Source organism: Petromyzon marinus, chromosome 83 (genome assembly GCF_048934315.1).
Source record: "Petromyzon marinus isolate PM22_M1 ecotype Great Lakes invasive population chromosome 83, UKy_Petmar_22M1.pri1.0, whole genome shotgun sequence".
NCBI lineage: Eukaryota > Metazoa > Chordata > Hyperoartia > Petromyzontiformes > Petromyzontidae > Petromyzon > Petromyzon marinus.
Genome location: NC_133748.1, coordinates 3461010 through 3481577, shown reverse-complemented (window position 1 = coordinate 3481577; position 20568 = coordinate 3461010). Strand labels below are relative to the sequence as shown.

Below are 20568 nucleotides of genomic sequence, written 5' to 3'. Positions count from 1 at the left end.
ACCCTGTCTCACGTACTGTGTCACCCTGTCTCACGTGCTGTGTCACCCTGTCTCATGTACTGTGTCACCCTGTCTCACTGTGTCACCCTGTCTCACTGTGTCACCCTGTCTCACGTACTGTGTCACCCTGTCTCACGTACTGTGTCACCCTGTCTCATGTACTCTGTCACCCTGTCTCACGCACTGTCACCCTGTACTGTGTCACCCTGTGTCACGTACTGTGTCACCCTGTACTGTGTCACCCTGTGTCACGTACTGTGTCACCCTGTCTCACGTACTGTGTCACCCTGTACTGTGTCACCCTGTCACCCTGTACTGTGTCACCCTGTCTCACTGTGTCACCCTGTCTCACGTGCTGTGTCACCCTGTCTCACGTGCTGTGTCACCCTGTCTCACTGTGTCACCCTGTGTCACGTGCTGTGTCACCCTGTCTCACGTACTGTGTCACCCTGTCTCACGCACTGTGTCACCCTGTCTCACTGTCACCCTATGTCACGTGCTGTGTCACCCTGTCTCACGTACTGTGTCACCCTGTCTCACGTACTGTGTCACCCTGTCTCACTGTCACCCTGTCTCACTGTCACCCTGTCTCACTGTGTCACCCTGTGTCACGTGCTGTGTCACCCTGTCTCACGTACTGTGTCACCCTGTCTCACGTGCTGTGTCACCCTGTCTCACTGTGTCACCTTGTCTCACGTACTGTGTCACCTTGTCTCACTGTGTCACCCTGTCACACGTACTGTGTCACCCTGTCTCACTGTGTCACCTTGTCTCACGTACTGTGTCACCCTGTGTCTCGTACTGTGTCACCCTGTCTCACGTGCTGTGTCACCCTGTCTCACGCGCTGTATCACCGTATGTCACGTGCTGTGTCACCCTGTCTCACGTACTGTGTCACCTTATCTCAGGTACTGTGTCACCCTGTGTCACGTGCTGTGTCACCCTGTCTCACGGTCACCCTGTCTCACTGTGTCACCCTGTCTCACGCACTGTGTCACCCTGTCTCACGTGCTGTGTCACCCCGTCTCACGTGCTGTGTCACGTGCTGTGTCACCCTGTCTCACATGCTGTGTCACGTGCTGTGTCACGTGCTGTGTCACGTGCTGTGTCACCCTGTCTCACGTGCTGTGTCACGTGCTGTGTCACGTGCTGTGTCACGTGCTGTGTCACGTGCTGTATCCACTCGCTCCCCGTCGGCTATTCTCGTATCCCCCCGTTTATACTGCAAAAACCGGAAGTGACGTCATGGGTTCAACCAACAGAGCGTCTAGCCACGGGGGGGGGGGGGGGGGGGGGGGCGGGGTTTCTACACAGTTGGGATATTCCAAATCAAACCTAACCAGTCCGCCAACAAACGCATGACGGATGTGCGTCAGATCCACGCGCGGAAATGACTCGCTCGCTTTTCCGCCTCACGGCTCTTGCACGACCCCGGCGGAGCGCCTTCGAAGAACGCTCACGGGAAACCGCACGTGGTGACGGACGCCTCGTCAGCATGGCGGGGACTCGGAACCCTCACGGGGGAGGACTCCCTCGGGCGCTCATCCCTCGCGCAGCCACGGCGAGGAAGCAAAAGCAATCGAGAGACACCGGCGAGGTCCCGGGCAAGGAGGCAACCCCCCCCCCCCCCCCCCCCCTTTCATCGAGGAGACTGACTGGAACAAACAGGCGGGTCGCCTCCGGCGGACGTTGGACGGGTTGCAGAGCGGCGCCGGGGAGTTTCTCCGCAAGCGTCCCTTGCAAAGCAGCGCAAGGTCCCCGCCGCTGTTCGTGGAGGAGACCCATCTCGCCGCGGACGACGGGGCCGCCCGTACGGCGGAGCGGAGAGGGGTGATGGGGGGTTGGTCGGGGGTGGGAGTCCTTTCTTTTTCCAGCCACTCCGGCAACGCCTCCCTCGGGGAGAAGCGACGGCCGCTGTCACCAAACTTCACCACCGCCGCCCTCACCCACCCCTCACCTCCCCACCTCCGACACTCTCAGCCAGGCAGGAAGTGATCAATGGGAGGGGCTCCTGGGACGTCCCGGCGCAATCCGCCCCCCTGCGACTCCTGCGGGACCGCCTCGGTGGCATGCGAAAGTGGCATGCGAGGTGGCATGCGAGGTGGCATGCGAGGTGGCATGCGAGGTGGCATGCGAGGTGGCATGCGAGGTGGCATGCGAGGTGGCATGCGAAAGTGGCATGCGAGGTGGCATGCGAGGTGGCATGCGAGGTGGCATGCGAAAGTGGCATGCGAGGTGGCCGGTGTGCGCGCGGTCGCGGGAGGCGACCGCAGTGAAGGAGCGCCGGCGACGCCAAGCTCCGGGTGGGGCGAAGCGTCGCCTTCGCGCGGGGCCGCGGGGCGCAATGGGCTTCTCCAGGAGTTTCGCCTCGAGCATTCTGACTGCCGACACCGGGGGGGGGGGTGGCTGCAGCACTTAACAGACCGCAGCCTGATCCTGCCGGACCTTGGGCTGCGTGGAACAACGCCCTGCTTGGAGGCCGGCACGGCTCACCGAGCTCTTTAGGCAATCCTGGGAGCGGTGGCGACAGCGGGCTAGGCGTTGTGTGACAGCCTGGGCCGGGCGGTGGGATGTGGGTGAGGTGCAACCAAACAAAACGGTGACATCGCCGGCATGGAGGCGCAGGTCACCGTGAACGAGAGGGACGGTTGGGGGCGAGAGGGACAGCCCGGCGCTCCTACAGGCGTACGTCGAAACGAAAGCGGGCGTCTGAAGGGGCTACAAGCGGAGCGAACCAAGGGAGCATTCGCACGATCTCGGGTCAAACGACGAACCTCGAACTGGACTCCGGTTCATCCCTCTTCTTCTTCCTCTTCTTCTTCTTCTTCCTCTTCCTCTTCTTCTTCTTCTTCCTCTCCCTCTCCTTCTTCATCCCTCTTCTTCTTCCTCCTCTTCTTCTTCATCTTCTTCCTCTCCCTCTCCTTCTTCATCCCTCTTCTTCTTCTTCTTCCTCCTCTTCTTCTTCCTCTTCTTCCTCTTCTTCTTCATCTTCTTCTTCTTCCTCTCCCTCTCCTTCTTCATCCCTCTTCTTCTTCCTCCTCTTCTTCTTCATCTTCTTCTTCTTTTTCTTCTTCTTCTTCTTCTGCTTCTTCTTCTTCTTCTTCTTCTTCCTCTCCCTCTTCTTCTTCTTCATCCCTCTTCTTCTCCTCCTTGGGGAGGCAAAAGGGCAGGCAGAAGACCACGGAGTGCCTCTTCAACAACGAAGGCGCTCTTGAAACACAGAGCGAGGACATTCAATCAATGACCCGGGGATTTCACAGCGAGCTCTTCTCTCCTGATAAATCGTCTATGCCTGCCCCAAGAGGGAATGTGGAGAGACCTACACACCGTAGGGGAGGAGGGCAAAGGAGCTGCTGGATCAAAGTTTAACGCCCAGCGACCTGACCGCAGCGGCGGTGAAGGCGCTGGCCAAAAACAACGTGCACGGGGATTGACGGCCTCACCGGAGAATTCCGCATCTCCTTTTGGCCAACGCTGTGCGATGACTACGCGGGCAGTTCTAGAGGAGGTGGTGCATGCAGGAACTATGCCTCAGTCGTGGAGAAGGGCGGTGATCGCCCTGCCCCCGGTGATCTGCACTGACTACAAAATTCTGGCCCAAGCGCCGTCCTCCAAGATGAAGACTGCATTGGCGTGGGTGGTGGGCAGTGACCAGGCCCTACGCGGTCCCAGGTTGAACAATTAATTATGGCAATTCATAGACCAAGGTACTCTGCAAACCTTCGGGTTTACTATCAAAGGTTTGTTCATGAAGCCATCTGGAATATGTAAACGTAGACGTAACCTCAGCCGCGAAGATGGGCGCAAATTGAGCAATCATTGGAAGGACGTTATTAGCCAGGTGAAACCCGAACTGCTTTGCAGTGGTTGTCGTCTATCATACCTGCGGGGTACCGCTACACCACGCAGCGCTCTCGCCCCTCCCCCTACCCCCCCCTCACCCCTCCCTCTCCCCCTGGCTCCTCCCCCTTTCCTGCCTCTATAACCTGTTACCACGGCAACTCTCTTTGACACTTCAGCAACAAACAACAACAAACAAATCATTGCCGCGGTTTTCCCACCTGATGACGAGTGCCCGTGTTGCAATCGCAAACGTAGCGTGATTTAATTCATTTCACTTCATACCTTGCGTGGTCATCGTGACTTTGCCGAAAGAACCAAAGGGGATGGCGCCTTCCTCGTCGGAGACCTCGCCAACCCTCTCCGAGACGAAGGGGGCTCCCACCCGCGCTTCTTTCTCTCGAGCCGGGGGACAAGGCGTTTTTACCGGCTCGACCGCGGGTACCCGACGGGGAACTCTGAGCGCGTTTGGGTTTCGGGACCGGCTAGGGTTAGGGTTAGGGGTTAGGGTTAGGGTTAGGGTCTGCGTCTGAAGCCCCGGTGTCTGATCAAAGTCAACGGCACCCTCGCTGCCCCGCCGTCAGCTTCAGAAGAGGTGTTCGACCAGGGGGGGGGGGGGGGGGGCTTGTCCCATGTCCGGGGCAGCTGTGCACCATCATTGCGGAGTCTTTCCCGTGCCTCGTCACCCCCGTGGGCTCACTGGGTGCGAGAACTTCTGCTCCAAGGCCTCGTCTGCAAAAAAAACAAATAAACTGGGGCAAGTGCTGCGGGGCTACTGGTTCGGGACGTGGGATCCATCCCAACTTCCAGAACAGGCCAAGAAAGAGCAATCACTTGGAGCGCGCAGTCCATGCGCCCATCTCGGAGTGTCCCTGGAGCCCTGTAAGAGGACCCCCCCTTTGCAGCGGAAACTGGGAGGAGCTGGGGCGTGAGGCGCGGGAGAGGCTGGGGGTCTGGCAACGGCAGTGCAGTGCAAGTCCCTCAGCTTCTGGGGGAAGATATTGGTGTTAAAAACCAGCTCGTGACATCAATGCTGTGGCACTGCCTCTACTCCTTGGACCCCCCCCCCCCTTCCACCACCACCACCACCTGATAACCACACTGCAGAAGAAGGTTCTGGACTTCTTCTGGTCGGGCAGGAGGCACCGCGTGGCGGCCGGGGTCATCGCCTCGCCGCTGTGAAAGCGGAGGTCGGGCGGGTGGTGGTGGTGGTATTGGTGCGGTGTGCAAGGAGCCAGGTGGCTGCCTTCCGCCTGCGGGCCGCACCGCGGTTCCGTTGCTCACACGACCCGGCCGCCGCCCTGGATCATCACGGCCCCCTTCTCTCCTGAGCAGTTGGGAGGTCTCGGGGTGTGGCAGGCGGCTGTTCCACACGGACCTGCGAGAGCCGACTGCAGGACCTTCATGAGGTGGAATTCGACCAGGGGTTTCAGCGGAGAAAAGAAAAAAAAGAAGCCGTGCGAATTCACGGTACGGTTCCACCACCAAGACGTGCTGAGGACCCACGTGGACCCACGCCTGGAGAGGGACAACCCCTCCACCCACCCCCCCCCTTCCCCTGCCCTGTGAGGGCCAAAAGAGAAGCCTCTGTGGAGGGGCCTTCCCCTCCAAGTCGTCGTAAAAGAGTAACGGGGGCCTCGGTTGGAGCGTGCCCCACGGCAGCATGACCACCAACGCCTTCCTAACCAGGTTCACTGAGACACCAAACCTGAGTTTCGATTTAAAGCTTCCGTGACTGCAGGGATTCATCTTCTTTGCTTCTGTCGGCAAAGTCACGTAGAATGAGAATGAAATTGATAAATTGATAAAATAAGGACGATAAAATTCTCGCGACGTTTCGGCCGCAACACAAGCGGCCTTCTTCGGTGTCGCGAGAATTTTATCGTCCTTATTTTATCTTGTTATTTTATTCTCATTCTACGTGACTTTACCGAGAGAAACCCAAAGAAGGCAAAACCTCGGTTGTTCTCTCCGCTGGGATCGGCTGGAGGCAATCGTGCACAACCTGCGCGCCCGGTGCAAGGCTCCGGGCTCACTTTTCAAGCGCCTGCGGAAACATCTTGCTGCAATTTGGCCAGAATGGGGGAATCAGGGACAACAACAAAGAACGTAGGGACGGACCTGTGAACGCTCTGGTGAGCTACGCCTAGACGTGGGCAAAGTAAGGCCCGCCGAGCTTGTCAAAATATTATTATTATTATTAAATTAAATTTTACCTTTTCCCCTGTAATGCCCACATTTCCCCCCATCAGACGGCGTGCTCTTTGACCGGGAGTTACGGCATTTTTTTGTGTATTGTTGAATTAGCCTCGCGAATAAATGCTTTGCTACCTGCTAAAGGCCAAATCCTTTCACGTGATGATTTTTTAACACTCCGTTTATATTTACTTCACGCAAACACTCCATCCATCTGTTCCTGGCCCGGCCCCGTCTGTCAAATTTTAGAACCCCCATTGTGGCCCCTCGGGTAAAAAAAAATATATATATTTTAAAAAATGTGCCCAACCCCTGCGCTACGCCAAGTTGGCAATGTACCGGGCGAGAAAAGCGGCGGCGAACGGGAGGCCCCAGGGGTGTGGCTGAGAGAGTTCCGCCACTCCCGGCTCAACGGAGAAACCGGCAACTTCCTGGAGCAATGGGTGGTGGAGGGCGCCGTGCGCTCTGCACTAGACAACGGGGGACCTGGTGATGGCTGACCGAGCTGCACCTCCTCATCCTCCTCATCCTCCTCATCCTCCTCTTGGCAGCTACGCACCAGTTTTTGTTCACTTTATAAGCACATTTAGGGTTTCTAGTCCAAAGTAACGGACACTCAGCTGCGAAAGAGAAAGGGAAGGAGAAAAAACAGCCGAAAAGATGACCAAACGATGCACGCGGGATGGGGAGGGAGACACGGGGAGGGAGACACGGGGAGGAGGGAGACACGGGAAGGGGAGGGAGACACGGGGAGGGGGAGGGAGACACAGGGAGGGAGACACAGGGAGGAGGGAGACACGGGATGGGGAGGGAGACACGGGGAGTGAGACACGGGATGGGGAGGGAGGCACGGGGAGTGAGACATGGGGAGTGAGACACGGGGAGGGAGACACGGGGAGTGAGACACGGGGATGGAGACACGGGGAGGAGGGAGACACGGGGAGGGGAGTGAGACACGGGGAGGGGGAGGGAGACACGGGGAGGGAGACACGGGGAGGAGGGAGACACGGGGAGTGAGACACGGGATGGGGAGGGAGACACGGGGAGTGAGACACGGGGAGGGAGACACGGGGAGGGGAGGGAGACACGGGGAGGGAGACACGGGGAGGGGGAGTGAGACACGGAGAGTGAGACGCGGGGAGGGAGACACGGGGAGGGGGATGGAGACACGTGGATGGAGACACGGGGAGGGGAGTGAGACACGGGGAGGGGAGGGAGACACGGAGAGGGGGAGGGAGACACGGGGAGGGAGACACGTGGATGGAGACACGAGGAAGGGAGGGAGACGCGGGGTCTGAGTCTCAAGGCCGCTCTGTCTGAGTCAGGTCGGCCTCTCTCTTCGCCCTTGCACTTCGCGAGGCGCTAATCTCAACCGGTGACATTCCACGTTACCGGTCAGAGGACGGGAGGGTTCCGGAGAAACAGAGAGAGAGACAGAGACTGTATAGTATAGTAGTGTATAGTGTAGTGTATAGTAGTGTATAGTGTATTGTATAGTAGTGTAGTGTATAGTAGTGTATAGTGTAGTGTATAGTGTAGTGTATAGTAGTGTATAGTGTAGTGTATAGTGTAGTGTATAGTGTAGTCTATAGTAGTGTATAGTGTAGTGTATAGTAGTGTATAGTGTATTGTATAGTGCAGTATATAATGTAGTGTAGTAGTGTATAGTGTAGTGTATAGTGTAGTGTATAGTATAGTGTATAGTGTTGTGTATAGTGTAGTGTATAGTAGTATATAGTGTCGTGTATAGTGTAGTGTAGTGTATAATGTAGTGTATAGTGTAGTGTAGTGTATTTAGTAGTGTATAGTGTAGTGTATAGTGGTATAGTAGTGTAGTGTATATTGTAGTGTATATAATAGTGTATAGTGTAGTGTAGTGTATAGTGTAGTGTATAGTGTAGTGTATAGTAGTGTATAGTGTAGTGTATAGTGTAGTGTGTAGTGTAGTGTATAGTAGTATATAGTGTAGTGTATAGTGTAGTGTATAGTGTAGTGTATAGTGTATATAGTAGTGTAGTGTATAGTGTAGTGTATAGTGTAGTGTATAGTGTAGTGTATAGTGTAGTGTATAGTAGTGGAGTGTGTAGTAGTGTATTGTATTGCAGTGTAGTGTAAAGTAGTATATAGTAGTGTAGTGTATAGTAGTGTAGTGTATAGCAGTGTAGTGTAAAGTAGTATATAGTAGTGTAGTGTTTAGTAGTGTAGAGTGTATAGTAGTGGAGTGTATAGTAGTGTAGAGTGTATAGTAGTGTAGTGTATAGTAGTGTAGTGTATAGTAGTGTAGTGTATAGGAGTGCAGTGTAAAGTAGTATATAGCAGTGGAGTGTATAGGAGTGTAGTGTAAAGTAGTATATAGTAGTGTAATGTATAGTAGTGTGGTGTATATCAGTGTAGTGTATACCAGTGGAGTGTATAGGAGTGGAGTGTAGTGTTTAGCAGTCTAGCAGCAGCACATATACGGGAGTTGGTGTCGATGTTACGTAAAGCATTTTGAGGACTCCGCGTCTCTGTTCCCTGAATCAATCCGCCAGCGTTTATCAACAACGCATCCACATTAGTCCTTGCCTCTCCAAGGTCACAAAGACAAAGATCCCCCATGTAGGCTATAACAGGGCTACAGGGGCAAGCTCTGTCGTTAGTAGCGAGTAGCAGCAACAGCATCAGCGCCTATGAAGCCCAGCAACTGTGGAACACACAGTCACACACACAGACACACAGACAGCGACACAGAGAGACACACAGGCAGAGACACAGAGAGACACACGAAGACACAAAGACACACACAGACACACACAGATACACACACAGCCACACACACAGACACACAGACACACACAGAGACACACACAGACACACACACAGACAGAGACACACAGACACACAGACACACACAAAGACACACACAGACACACACAGAGACACACAGATACACACACAGACACAACAACAATCGCCATTCGCCACTAAGTGGCGGTGACGTCACCACGAAGCTTGTGCCAGGCCATGTGCACCTTGAGGCCACGTGGAGTGTCGAACGCCCGCTGGCGGGAGGTCACGGGGCAAACCCAATTGCCATGGGTCGACTGACTAAAATGACTGAGATGACTGGCTGATGCACCACCTGTGCCCCCTACTGTGCCAACCTGCTGTGCTTTAGCCACCCCGCGCTCCGCTCGTTGTTGTGAGCGTCGCTCCTCCGCCCTCCGTTGTTGTTGGAGGGCGACTGCCTTCAACTACCCAGCAGCGTCCTTCTTGAGCCTCCTCCACAGAGGCCGATCTTGACACCGCTGGTACCAGTCATCGGCAAGTCCACTCAGCTCCACGTCCTCCTGTACCACATCACTCCATCTCTTCTCTAGCCCGTGCCGCGCCCGTTTATCCCCCTCAATTCTGCCGAACAAAAGCTGTTTAGGTATGCGGTGGCTGGGCATGCGGGCTACGTGACCCAGCCATCGCAGCCTTGCCTGCCGGAGTAGCTCACCGATGGGACCTTGCCCATATCTTTCAAGGATTTGTGAGCTCCTCACACAATCCAGCCTGGTTAAACCCAGGATGGATCGTAGGCAGGCCAGCCTAAATGTTTCGATCCAGCAAAGATGCTCCATTAGGGGGGTCCACGTTTCGCAAGCATAGAGAAGGGAGGGAATGACCGTGGCCGAGAAGACCTGAAGCTTCGTTAGGAGCGACAGACCATGTAGCTTCCACACAGCGTTAGGCAGCCGATGAAAAGATATTGCTGCTCGACTGATTCGGAGTGAGAACTCTACTGTCAAACTGGATCCGGTCATGAGCACACTGCCCAGGTATGGGAAACTCTCCACTCTCTCCACAACTGCCCCATCACCAATTGGGAGTTGTGGGGGTGGAGTATCCGATGGTACAAAATACCCAGGCAGCTGCTTAGTTTTGGTGGGGCTGATGGTAAGGCCCCACCTCTTAGTGGCACGCTCCAGTCTCAGCAGCAGCGGCTCCAACTCCTCCTCTGAATGAGCAGCTATTACCAAATCATCAGCATACATAACGTGGTTGAGCAATAGGGAGCCATCCCTTGACCGCACCCGGGCATCGATCAACCTCCAATTATATCTGTACCAGAGTGAAATTCCTCCGGTACAGCTATTGATCAGAGGTTCAGGGACTCCGAAAGCACGAAGAACAACCCAGAGCCCAGGCCTACTGAGGGTAACATAGGCCTTGACCAGGTCCACAAAGTAGAGATGTCGGTCTTGTTGGAATTCCCTACACCGCTGCTGTAGCAGACGGACAGAAAATATGGCATCTGTGCAGGACCGCCCTTTCCTGAAACCGCATTGGGGCTCCGCAAGCCTCTCCTCAGCGTGCCTGGCAAGGCGATGTTGAATAATCCTTGCCAGGACCTTTCCCGGCACACTGAGGAGTGAGATGCCCCTGTAGTAGTTAGAGTCTGTGTTGTCCCCCTTCTTATAGAGGGGAACCACCAGGATATCCTTCCAATCCTGCGGAACCCGTCCAGTGGTTCAGACTGTTGTTATGATGTCAGAATTTCGTTTGGAACATCATCTCTGCCCGGTGCCTTTCCTGGTCTCAGACTCCGGATCGCCATAAGTACTTCCTCAACAGATGGCACCTCAGCCAGCCACTCACAGGGGGTGACTTCTTTTTCTTCCAATATTTGAGGCACTGCAGCCTCAGCAGGGTCATCCCCACTTTGTCCCAGGTTGCTTTCCAGGCTGAGGGATTTTCCCTCCCCCAGGACCTCACAGAAATGCTCAGCAAATCTGTTAATCTGTACCTGGTGGTCGGAGATTGGATCACCGTTCTTTCCCCTACAGATGGTAATAGGTATGGTGCTGCAGGTTACTTTTTTGATGGAGTTAAAGAGCGATTGTGATGGCTGGCCATTGTGGCAGACTCCATCTCGTCAACAACCCGCGACCACCACCCATCCTTGCAGCGCCTCACGGCTCTCAAAACCTCCGAGCGAAGGCTGCGGAAAGCCTCCTCATTCTCTGTTGTCGGATTCTGTAGCCGATAAGAGTGGGACTGTCGCTTTTTTCAGCCTGCCTGAACACCTCCTCTGTCAGGTAGGGTCTCTGGGGAGGTCTGGACCGCGTACCCAAAGCAGCCATTGCAGCTGCATGAGTCACAGTCCTAAATCTTGACCATTTCCCCTCGACATCAGGAGGAGTGTGGGACGATGCCAACCCCAGCTGCAAGCAATGGTGCAATTATCGCTTGCAACTTTCATCAGCTAAATGAGACAATGCCACTATGGGTTTGAATAGGGTCCTGGGTGTACACCGACCACCGGAGTGGATGAATTGCAGGCGCATCTTACAGATGACTAGTCGATGGTCAGAGGGCAAATCAGCTCCCACGGTAGGTCCTGGTGTCAAGGACATGGGCTCTCATCCGCTGGTCCGTCACTATGTAGTCCAGCAGATGTTCTTGCTTGGACCCGGCATGCATCCATGATGTTGTGTGGATGTGTCGATGCCGGAACAGCGTGTTGGTAATTACAAGCCCATGGTCTCCACAAAAAGTATAGCAGCGTCCTGCCGTTGTTATTGAGCTGATCTGGCCCATGCTCTCCAATCTATCCAGACCAGGTAACAGCATCATGACCAACTCGGGCATTGAAGTCACCCAACAAGATTACTCTATCCCGAAGGGCCACTTTAGCCAGCACCTGTGACAGGAGGTCATAGAAGGCATCTGACTCATCGGCCTTGCCTGCATCCCTCCACGGATGTTCGTCTTCGGTGGGGGCATAAGTAACCACGACCACCACTCCTCGCCTCCGGTTGATGGGAAGGTGAGCCTAAAGTAGCCTGGGGCTTACAGCTTCCCACACCTCACCGCCACGCTCCCACGCCCCCTTCATTCTTTTGTTCAGAAGAAGAGCCACTCCCTGTTGTTTGGCAGTCTCCTGCCCCGAGTAGAGGGCTGTCCACCCCTTTTTAAAATTGCTTTTAATGTTTAGCTAAGTTTGATGTGTTTTTAGTGTTTTTACCATTTGATGTTGTTTTTGCTGATTTTATGATTTTATGAAAAGTGTCTTTGAGTATTCAGAAAAGCGCTCACAAATAAATGTATATATATTATATGGTGGCAGGAGCCAGAGCCGGTCCACCGGACCTCCTGACTGCCACACAGATCTAGGCACTACCGGTCCAACTCCCGACAGAGGAGTGGCAGCCTCTCCTCCGCAGTGAGCGTTCGAACATTCCACGTGGCCATCCGCGGTGGCTTTTCGTTGTTTCTGGAGGAGCCCCGAGGGTAAAAAATTAATCTCCTGACTCCGCCAGATGGGGTTTGGCCAGGAGACTTCATAGACGCCTGTCCCCCCGGAGACTCCAGCACAAGCTTATTAATTATATATTTTTAAGGTGGTTTAGTGGTAATTTTTTGAAAGTGGAGGGGTTACCAGCCCCTCGCACCGGTCCAGAGCCCCCATTTAGCTGCTGTGGTGGTCACAAACGCCCTGAGGGGAAAGGCCAATCGGAATTGGCCCTCCACCCCACAGCACTGTCCACGACAACGTTGCCCATCTGGCACCACAGACAGAGACATACAGACAGAGACACAGACAGACACACACCGACACACACACAGACACACACACACAAACACACACTCACAGACACTCACAGACACTCACAGACAGAGACACAGAGAGACACACACCAACACACACAGACACTCACAGACATTCACAGACAGAGACACAGAGATACACACACATAAACAAACAAAGAAGGAGACACACAGACACACACAGATAGGCAAAGTCAGAGACACCTTTGTCTCCCCAATAATGGATACCTGCTCACCCACCCACTCAAACCCACTCACCCACCCCCTCACCCACCGACTCACCCACTCACTCACTCATCCACCCGCTCACCACATAGAGACCCATAGACTCATCACTCATACAGAGACCCATAGACTCATCACCACACAGAGACCCATAGACTCCCCACCACAGAGAGAGAGCCATAGACGCATCAATCACACAGAGAGCCATACACTCACCATCACACAGAGAGTCATAGACTCACCATCACACAGAGAGCCATACACTCATCACCACACAGAGACTCATAGACTCCCCACCACACAGAGACCCATAGACTCATCACCACACAGAGACCCATAGACTCATCACTCACAGAGAGACCCATAGACTCACCACCACACAGAGACCCATAGACTCCCCACCACACATAGACCCATAGACTCATCACCACACAGAGACCCATAGACTCATGACCACACAGAAACCCATAGACTCATCACTTCAAAGAGACCCATGGACTCCCCAACACACAGAGACCCATAGACTCATCACCACAGAGACCCATAGACTCATCACCACACAGAGACCCATAGACTCATCACCACACAGAGATCCATAGACTCATCACTCACACAGAGACTCATAGACTCATCACTACACAGAGACCCATAGACTCATCACCACACAGAGAGCCATAGACTCATCACCACACAGAGACTCATAGACTCATCACTACACAGAGACCCATAGACTAATCACCACACAGAGACCCATACACTCCCCACCACACAAAGACCCATAGACTCGTCACCACACAGAGACCCAGAGACTCCCTACCACAGAGAGACCCATAGACTCACACCACACAGAGAGCCATAGACTCACCACCACACAGAGAGCCATAGACTCACCATCACACAGAGAGTCATAGACTCACCATCACACAGAGAGCCATAGACTCATCACCACACAGAGACTCATCACTCACACAGAGACCCATAGACTCCCCACCACACAGAGACCCATAGACTCATCACCACACAGAGACCCATCGACTCACCACCACACAGAAACTCATAGACTCATCACCACACAGAGACCCATAGACTCATCACGACACAGAGACCCATAGACTCCCCAACACACAGAGACCCATAGACTCCCCAACACACAGAGACCCACAGACTCATCACCACACAGAGACCCATAGACTCATCACCTCAAATAAACAAATAGACGACTCATCACTTCAAAGAGACCCATAGACTCCCCAACACACAGAGACCCACAGACTCCCCACCACAGAGAGAGACCCATAGACTCCCCAACACACAGAGACCCACAGACTCATCACCACACAGAGACCCATAGACTCATCACCACACAGAGACCCATAGACTCATCACCACACAGAGACCCATAGACTCATCACCTCAAATAAACAAATAGACGACTCATCACTTCAAAGAGACCCATAGACGCATCACCACACAGAGACCCATAGACTCATCACCACACAGAGACCCATAGACTCATCACCTCAAATAAACAAATAGACGACTCATCACTTCAAAGAGACCCATAGACTCCTCAACACACAGAGACCCATAGACTCCCCACCACAGAGAGAGACCCATAGACTCCCCAACACACAGAGACCCACAGACTCATCACTCACACAGAGACCCATAGACTCATCACCACACAGAGACCCATAGACTCATCACCTCAAATAAACAAATAGACGACTCATCACTTCAAAGAGACCCATAAACTCCCCAACACACAGAGACCCACAGACTCCCCAGCACAGAGAGAGACCCATAGACTCCCCAACACACAGAGACCCACAGACTTATCACCACACAGAGACCCATAGACTCATCACCTCAAATAAACAAATAGACTCATCACTTCAAAGAGACCCATAGACTCCCCAACACACAGAGACCCACAGACTCCCCACCACAGAGAGAGACCCATAGACTCCCCAACACACAGAGACCCACAGACTTATCACCACACAGAGACCCATAGACTCATCACCTCAAATAAACAAATAGACTCATCACTTCAAAGAGACCCATAGACTCCCCAACACACAGAGACCCACAGACTCCCCACCACAGAGAGAGACCCATAGACTCCCCAACACACAGAGACCCATAGACTCCCCAGCACAGAGAGAGACCCATAGACTCATCACCTCAAATAAACAAATAGACTCATCACTTCAAAGAGACCCATAGACTCCCCAACACACAGAGACCCACAGACTCCCCAGCACAGAGAGAGACCCATAGACTCATGGTGGACTCGAACGACCGAATCTCTGACCGATGAGCGACACGGTGAGGATTCTCAAAGGCTCCGATTTGTCCGGGAAATCCGCTCGCTCCGTGGAGTCGTCCTGAGCAGCAGCAGCAGCAGCTACGACGAGACGTTGGTGGTTCTGGTGGTGGAGGAGGAGCACGTGGAGGAGGAGGAGGAGATGGAGGAGGTGGTGGTGGAGGAACTGGACAGGAGCCATGGTCGGGACTCACGGGGGAGTGGGACCAATCCCGAGAATGGGGAGAGACGGGACATTTATATCGGTAGGAGGATGTGGAGGGAGGAGGTTGGAGGAGGTGGAGGAGGATTGTTGGTGCCAGACTAAAGGGGTGGAGAGATAAGATAGAGAAGGACACTGGGAGAGATTTGAGTGAGGGGGGGTGAGTAGAGGGGGGAGATTCGCGCAGAGTGAAAACCACAGAATCATCACACATAGACCCATAGACTCACCACACATAGACCCATAGACTCACCACACATAGACTCATAGACTCATCACACATAGACCCATAGACTCACCACACATAGAATCATCACACATAGACCCATAGACTCACCACACATAGACCCATAGACTCATCACACATAGACCCATAGACTCACCACACATAGACCCATAGACTCACCACACATAGACCCATAGACTCACCACACATAGACCCATAGACTCACCACACATAGAATCATCACACATAGACCCATAGACTCACCACACATAGACCCATAGACTCATCACACATAGACTCATAGACTCATTAAACATAGACTCAAAGACTCACCACACATAGACTCATAGACTCATCACACATAGACTCATAGACTCACCACACATAGACTCATCACACATAGACTCATCGACTCATCACACATAGACTCATAGACTCATCACACATAGACTCAACACACATAGACCCATAGACTCACCACACATAGACCCAGAGACTCACCACACATAGACTCATAGACTCATCACTCATAGACAAATAGACTCATCACACATAGACTCATAGACTCATCACACATAGACTCATAGACTCATCACACATAGACCCATAGACTCACCACACATAGACCCATAGACTCACCACACATAGACTCACCACACATAGACTTATAGACTCATCACACATAGACTCATAGACTCACCACACATAGACTCATCACACATAGACTCATAGACTCATCACACATAGACTCATAGACTCATCACACATAGACTCAACACACACAGACCCATAGACTCACCACACATAGACTCATAGACTCATCACGCATAGACTCATAGACTCACCACACATAGACTCATCACACATAGACTCATAGACTCATCACACATAGACTCATAGACTCATCACACATAGACTCAACACACACAGACCCATAGACTCACCACACATAGACCCATAGACTCACCACACATAGACTCATAGACTCATCACTCATAGACAAATAGACTTATCACACATAGACTCATAGACTCATCACACATAGACTCATAGACTCATCACACATAGACCCATAGACTCACCACACATAGACCCATAGACTCACCACACATAGACTCACCACACATAGACTTATAGACTCATCACACATAGACTCATAGACTCATCACACATAGACTCATAGACTCACCGCACATAGACCCATAGACTCACCACACGTAGACTCACCACACATAGACCCATAGACTCACCACACATAGACGCATAGACTCACCACACATAGACTCATAGACTCAGCACACATAGACTCACCACACACGACTCATAGACTCACCACACATAGACTCATAGACTCACCACACATAGACTCATAGACTCACCACACATAGACTCACCACACAAAGACTCACCACACACGACTCATAGACTCACCACACATAGACTCATTGACTCACCACACATAGACTCACCACACACGACTCATAGACTCACCACACATAGACTCAAAGACTCACCACACATAGACTCATAGACTCACCACACATAGACTCACCACACATAGACTCACCACACACGACTCATAGACTCACCACACATAGACTCATAGACTCACCAAACATAGACTCATAGACTCATCACACATAGACTCACCACACATAGACCCATAGAGTCACCAAACATAGACCCATAGACACACCACACATAGTCTCATCACAGATAGACCTATAGACTCATCACACATAGACTCATAGACCCACCACACATAGACTCATCACACATAGACTCACAGACTCATCACACATAGACTCATAGACTCACCACACATAGTCTCATCACACAGAGACTCATAGAGTCACCAAACATAGACCCATAGACTCACCACACATAGTCTCATCACACATAGACCCATAGACTCATCACACATAGACTCATAGACCCACCACACATAGACTCACAACACATAGACAAATAGACTCATCACACATAGACTCATAGACTCATCACACATAGACTCATAGACTCATCACACATAGACCCATAGACTCACCACACATAGACCCATAGACTCACCACACATAGACTCACCACACATAGACTTATAGACTCATCACACATAGACTCATAGACTCATCACACATAGACTCATAGACTCACCGCACATAGACCCATAGACTCACCACACGTAGACTCACCACACATAGACCCATAGACTCACCACACATAGACGCATAGACTCACCACACATAGACTCATAGACTCAGCACACATAGACTCACCACACACGACTCATAGACTCACCACACATAGACTCATAGACTCACCACACATAGACTCATAGACTCACCACACATAGACTCACCACACAAAGACTCACCACACACGACTCATAGACTCACCACACATAGACTCATTGACTCACCACACATAGACTCACCACACACGACTCATAGACTCACCACACATAGACTCAAAGACTCACCACACATAGACTCATAGACTCACCACACATAGACTCACCACACAGACTCACCACGCACGACTCATAGACTCACCACACATAGACTCATAGACTCACCAAACATAGACTCATAGACTCATCACACATAGACTCACCACACATAGACCCATAGAGTCACCAAACATAGACCCATAGACACACCACACATAGTCTCATCACAGATAGACCCATAGACTCATCACACATAGACTCATAGACCCACCACACATAGACTCATCACACATAGACTCACAGACTCATCACACATAATGCTGTTAGAAGTAGCAAGTAGAGGAGACACAGAGACAAAGCTCCCCCAGGTAGCCTCTAGCAGGGTTGTAGGGGCAAGTGCTGTTAGTAACAAGTAGAGGAGACACAGAGACAAAGATTCCCCAGGTAGCGTCTAGCAGGGCTGTAAGGACAAGTGCTGTTAGTAGCAAGTAGAGGAGACACAGATACAAAGATCCCCCAGGTAGCCTCTAGCAGGGCTGTAGGGGCAAGTGCTGTTAGTTGCCAGTAGAGGAGACACAGAGACAAAGCTCCCCCAGGTAGCCTCTAGCAGGGCTGTAGGGGCAAGTGCTGTTAGTAGCCAGTAGAGTAAACACAGAGACAAAGATCCCCCAGGTAGCCTCTAGCAGGGCTGCAGGGGCAAGTGCTGTTAGTAGCCAGTAGAGGAGACACAGAGACAAAGCTCCCCCAGGTAGCCTCTAGCAGGGCTGTAGGGGCAAGTGCTGTTAGTAGCCAGTAGAGGAGACACAGAGATGAAGATCCCCCAGGTAGCCTCTAGCAGGGCTGCAGGGGCAAGTGCTGTTAGAAGTAGCAAGTAGAGGAGACACAGAGACAAAGCTCCCCCAGGTAGCCTCTAGCAGGGTTGTAGGGGCAAGTGCTGTTAGTAACAAGTAGAGGAGACACAGAGACAAAGATTCCCCAGGTAGCGTCTAGCAGGGCTGTAAGGACAAGTGCTGTTAGTAGCCAGTAGAGGAGACACAGAGACAAAGCTCCCCCAGGTAGCCTCTAGCAGGGCTGTAGGGGCAAGTGCTGTTAGTAGCAAGTAGAGGAGACACAGAGACAAAGATCCCCCAGGTAGCCTCTAGTAGAGAAAACACAGAGACAAAGCTCCCCCAGGTAGCCTGTGGCAGGGCTGTAGGGGCAAGTGCTGTTCTTTGGCACACACAGAGGGAGTGGTTGGCCAGCACCTTGCCCGCCCGGCCGCCTTTGTCTCTCCCCAGTGGCGATGTTTACTGCGTCACATTGCACCAATAAGTGTGAATGACGGAACGCAATGCAGGATGGTGAAAATTATAGAACGCCTAATCCTTGTTCGTTCGGTTAAAAATCACGTAGATAGTAAATACAATAAAACGTTAAGTACATTTACGAAATAAATTGCCTTCATTTATTGATTTTTAGCTTCTATCTACGTGACGTTACCGACAGAACCAAGAATTCCGGCAGTCACGAAAGTTTTAAGTCAAACTTTAGAGACGCCTGCAAGAAAACAGGTGTCAATCAACATTCACGCGTCCAGAGTCCTATAAATACAACTACCCCCCACCTTCACCCCCCCACCTTCACCCCCCACCTTGACCTCCACCCACCTTGACCTCCCCCCCACCTTGACCTCCCCCCCACCTTCACCCCCCCCCACCTTCACCTCCCCCCCCACCTTGACCTCCCCCCACCTTCACCTCCCCCCACCTTGGCCTCCCCCCCCCTTCACCCCCCACCTTGACCTCCCCCCACCTTCACCTCCCCCCACCTTGGCCTCCCCCCCCCTTCACCCCCCACCTTGACCTCCCCCCACCTTGACCTCCCCCCACCTTGACCTCCCCCCCACCTTCACCCCCCCCACCTTCACCTCCCCCCCACCTTGACCTCCCCCCACCTTCACCTCCCCCCACCTTGGCCTCCCCCCCTTCACCCCCCACCTTGACCTCCCCCCACCTTCACCCCACCCACCTTCACCCCCCCCACCTTGACCTCCCCCCACCTTCACCTCCCCCCACCTTGGCCTCCCCCCCCCTTCACCCCCCACCTTGACCTCCCCCCACCTTGACCTCCCCCCACCTTCACCCCCACCTTGACCTCCCCCCACCTTCACCCCCCACCTTGACCTCCCCCCACCTTCACCCCCCCCACCTTCACCCCCCCCACCTTGACCTCCCCCCACCTTCACCTCCCCCACCTTGGCCTCCCCCCCCTTCACCCCCCACCTTGACCTCCCCCCACCTTGACCTCCCCCCACCTTCACCCCCCACCTTGACCTCCCCCCACCTTCACCCCCCCCACCTTCACCCCCCCCACCTTCACCCCCCCCACCTTGACCTCCCCCCACCTTCACCTCCCCCCACCTTGGCCTCCCCCCCCCCTTCACCCCCACTTGACCTCCCCCCACCTTGACCTCCCCCCACCTTCACCCCCCCCACCTTCACCCCCCCCACCTTCACCCCCCCCACCTTGACCTCCCCCCAACCTTG

General features: G+C 53.1%; 1 protein-coding gene across 1 annotated transcript in view; it reads right to left on the bottom strand.

Annotated features, from left to right (window-relative positions):
• Positions 1-18347, bottom strand: part of LOC142907824 (UDP-glucuronosyltransferase 3A1-like) — a 146006-nt gene extending 127659 nt beyond the window's left edge. The window contains exon 1 of the mRNA XM_076057641.1: positions 15155-18347. Within this exon, the coding sequence (XP_075913756.1) occupies positions 15155-15347 (193 nt within the window). The 5' untranslated portion in view covers positions 15348-18347. The remainder of the gene's footprint in view (positions 1-15154) is intronic.
• Positions 18348-20568: the final 2221 nt, after the last annotated feature.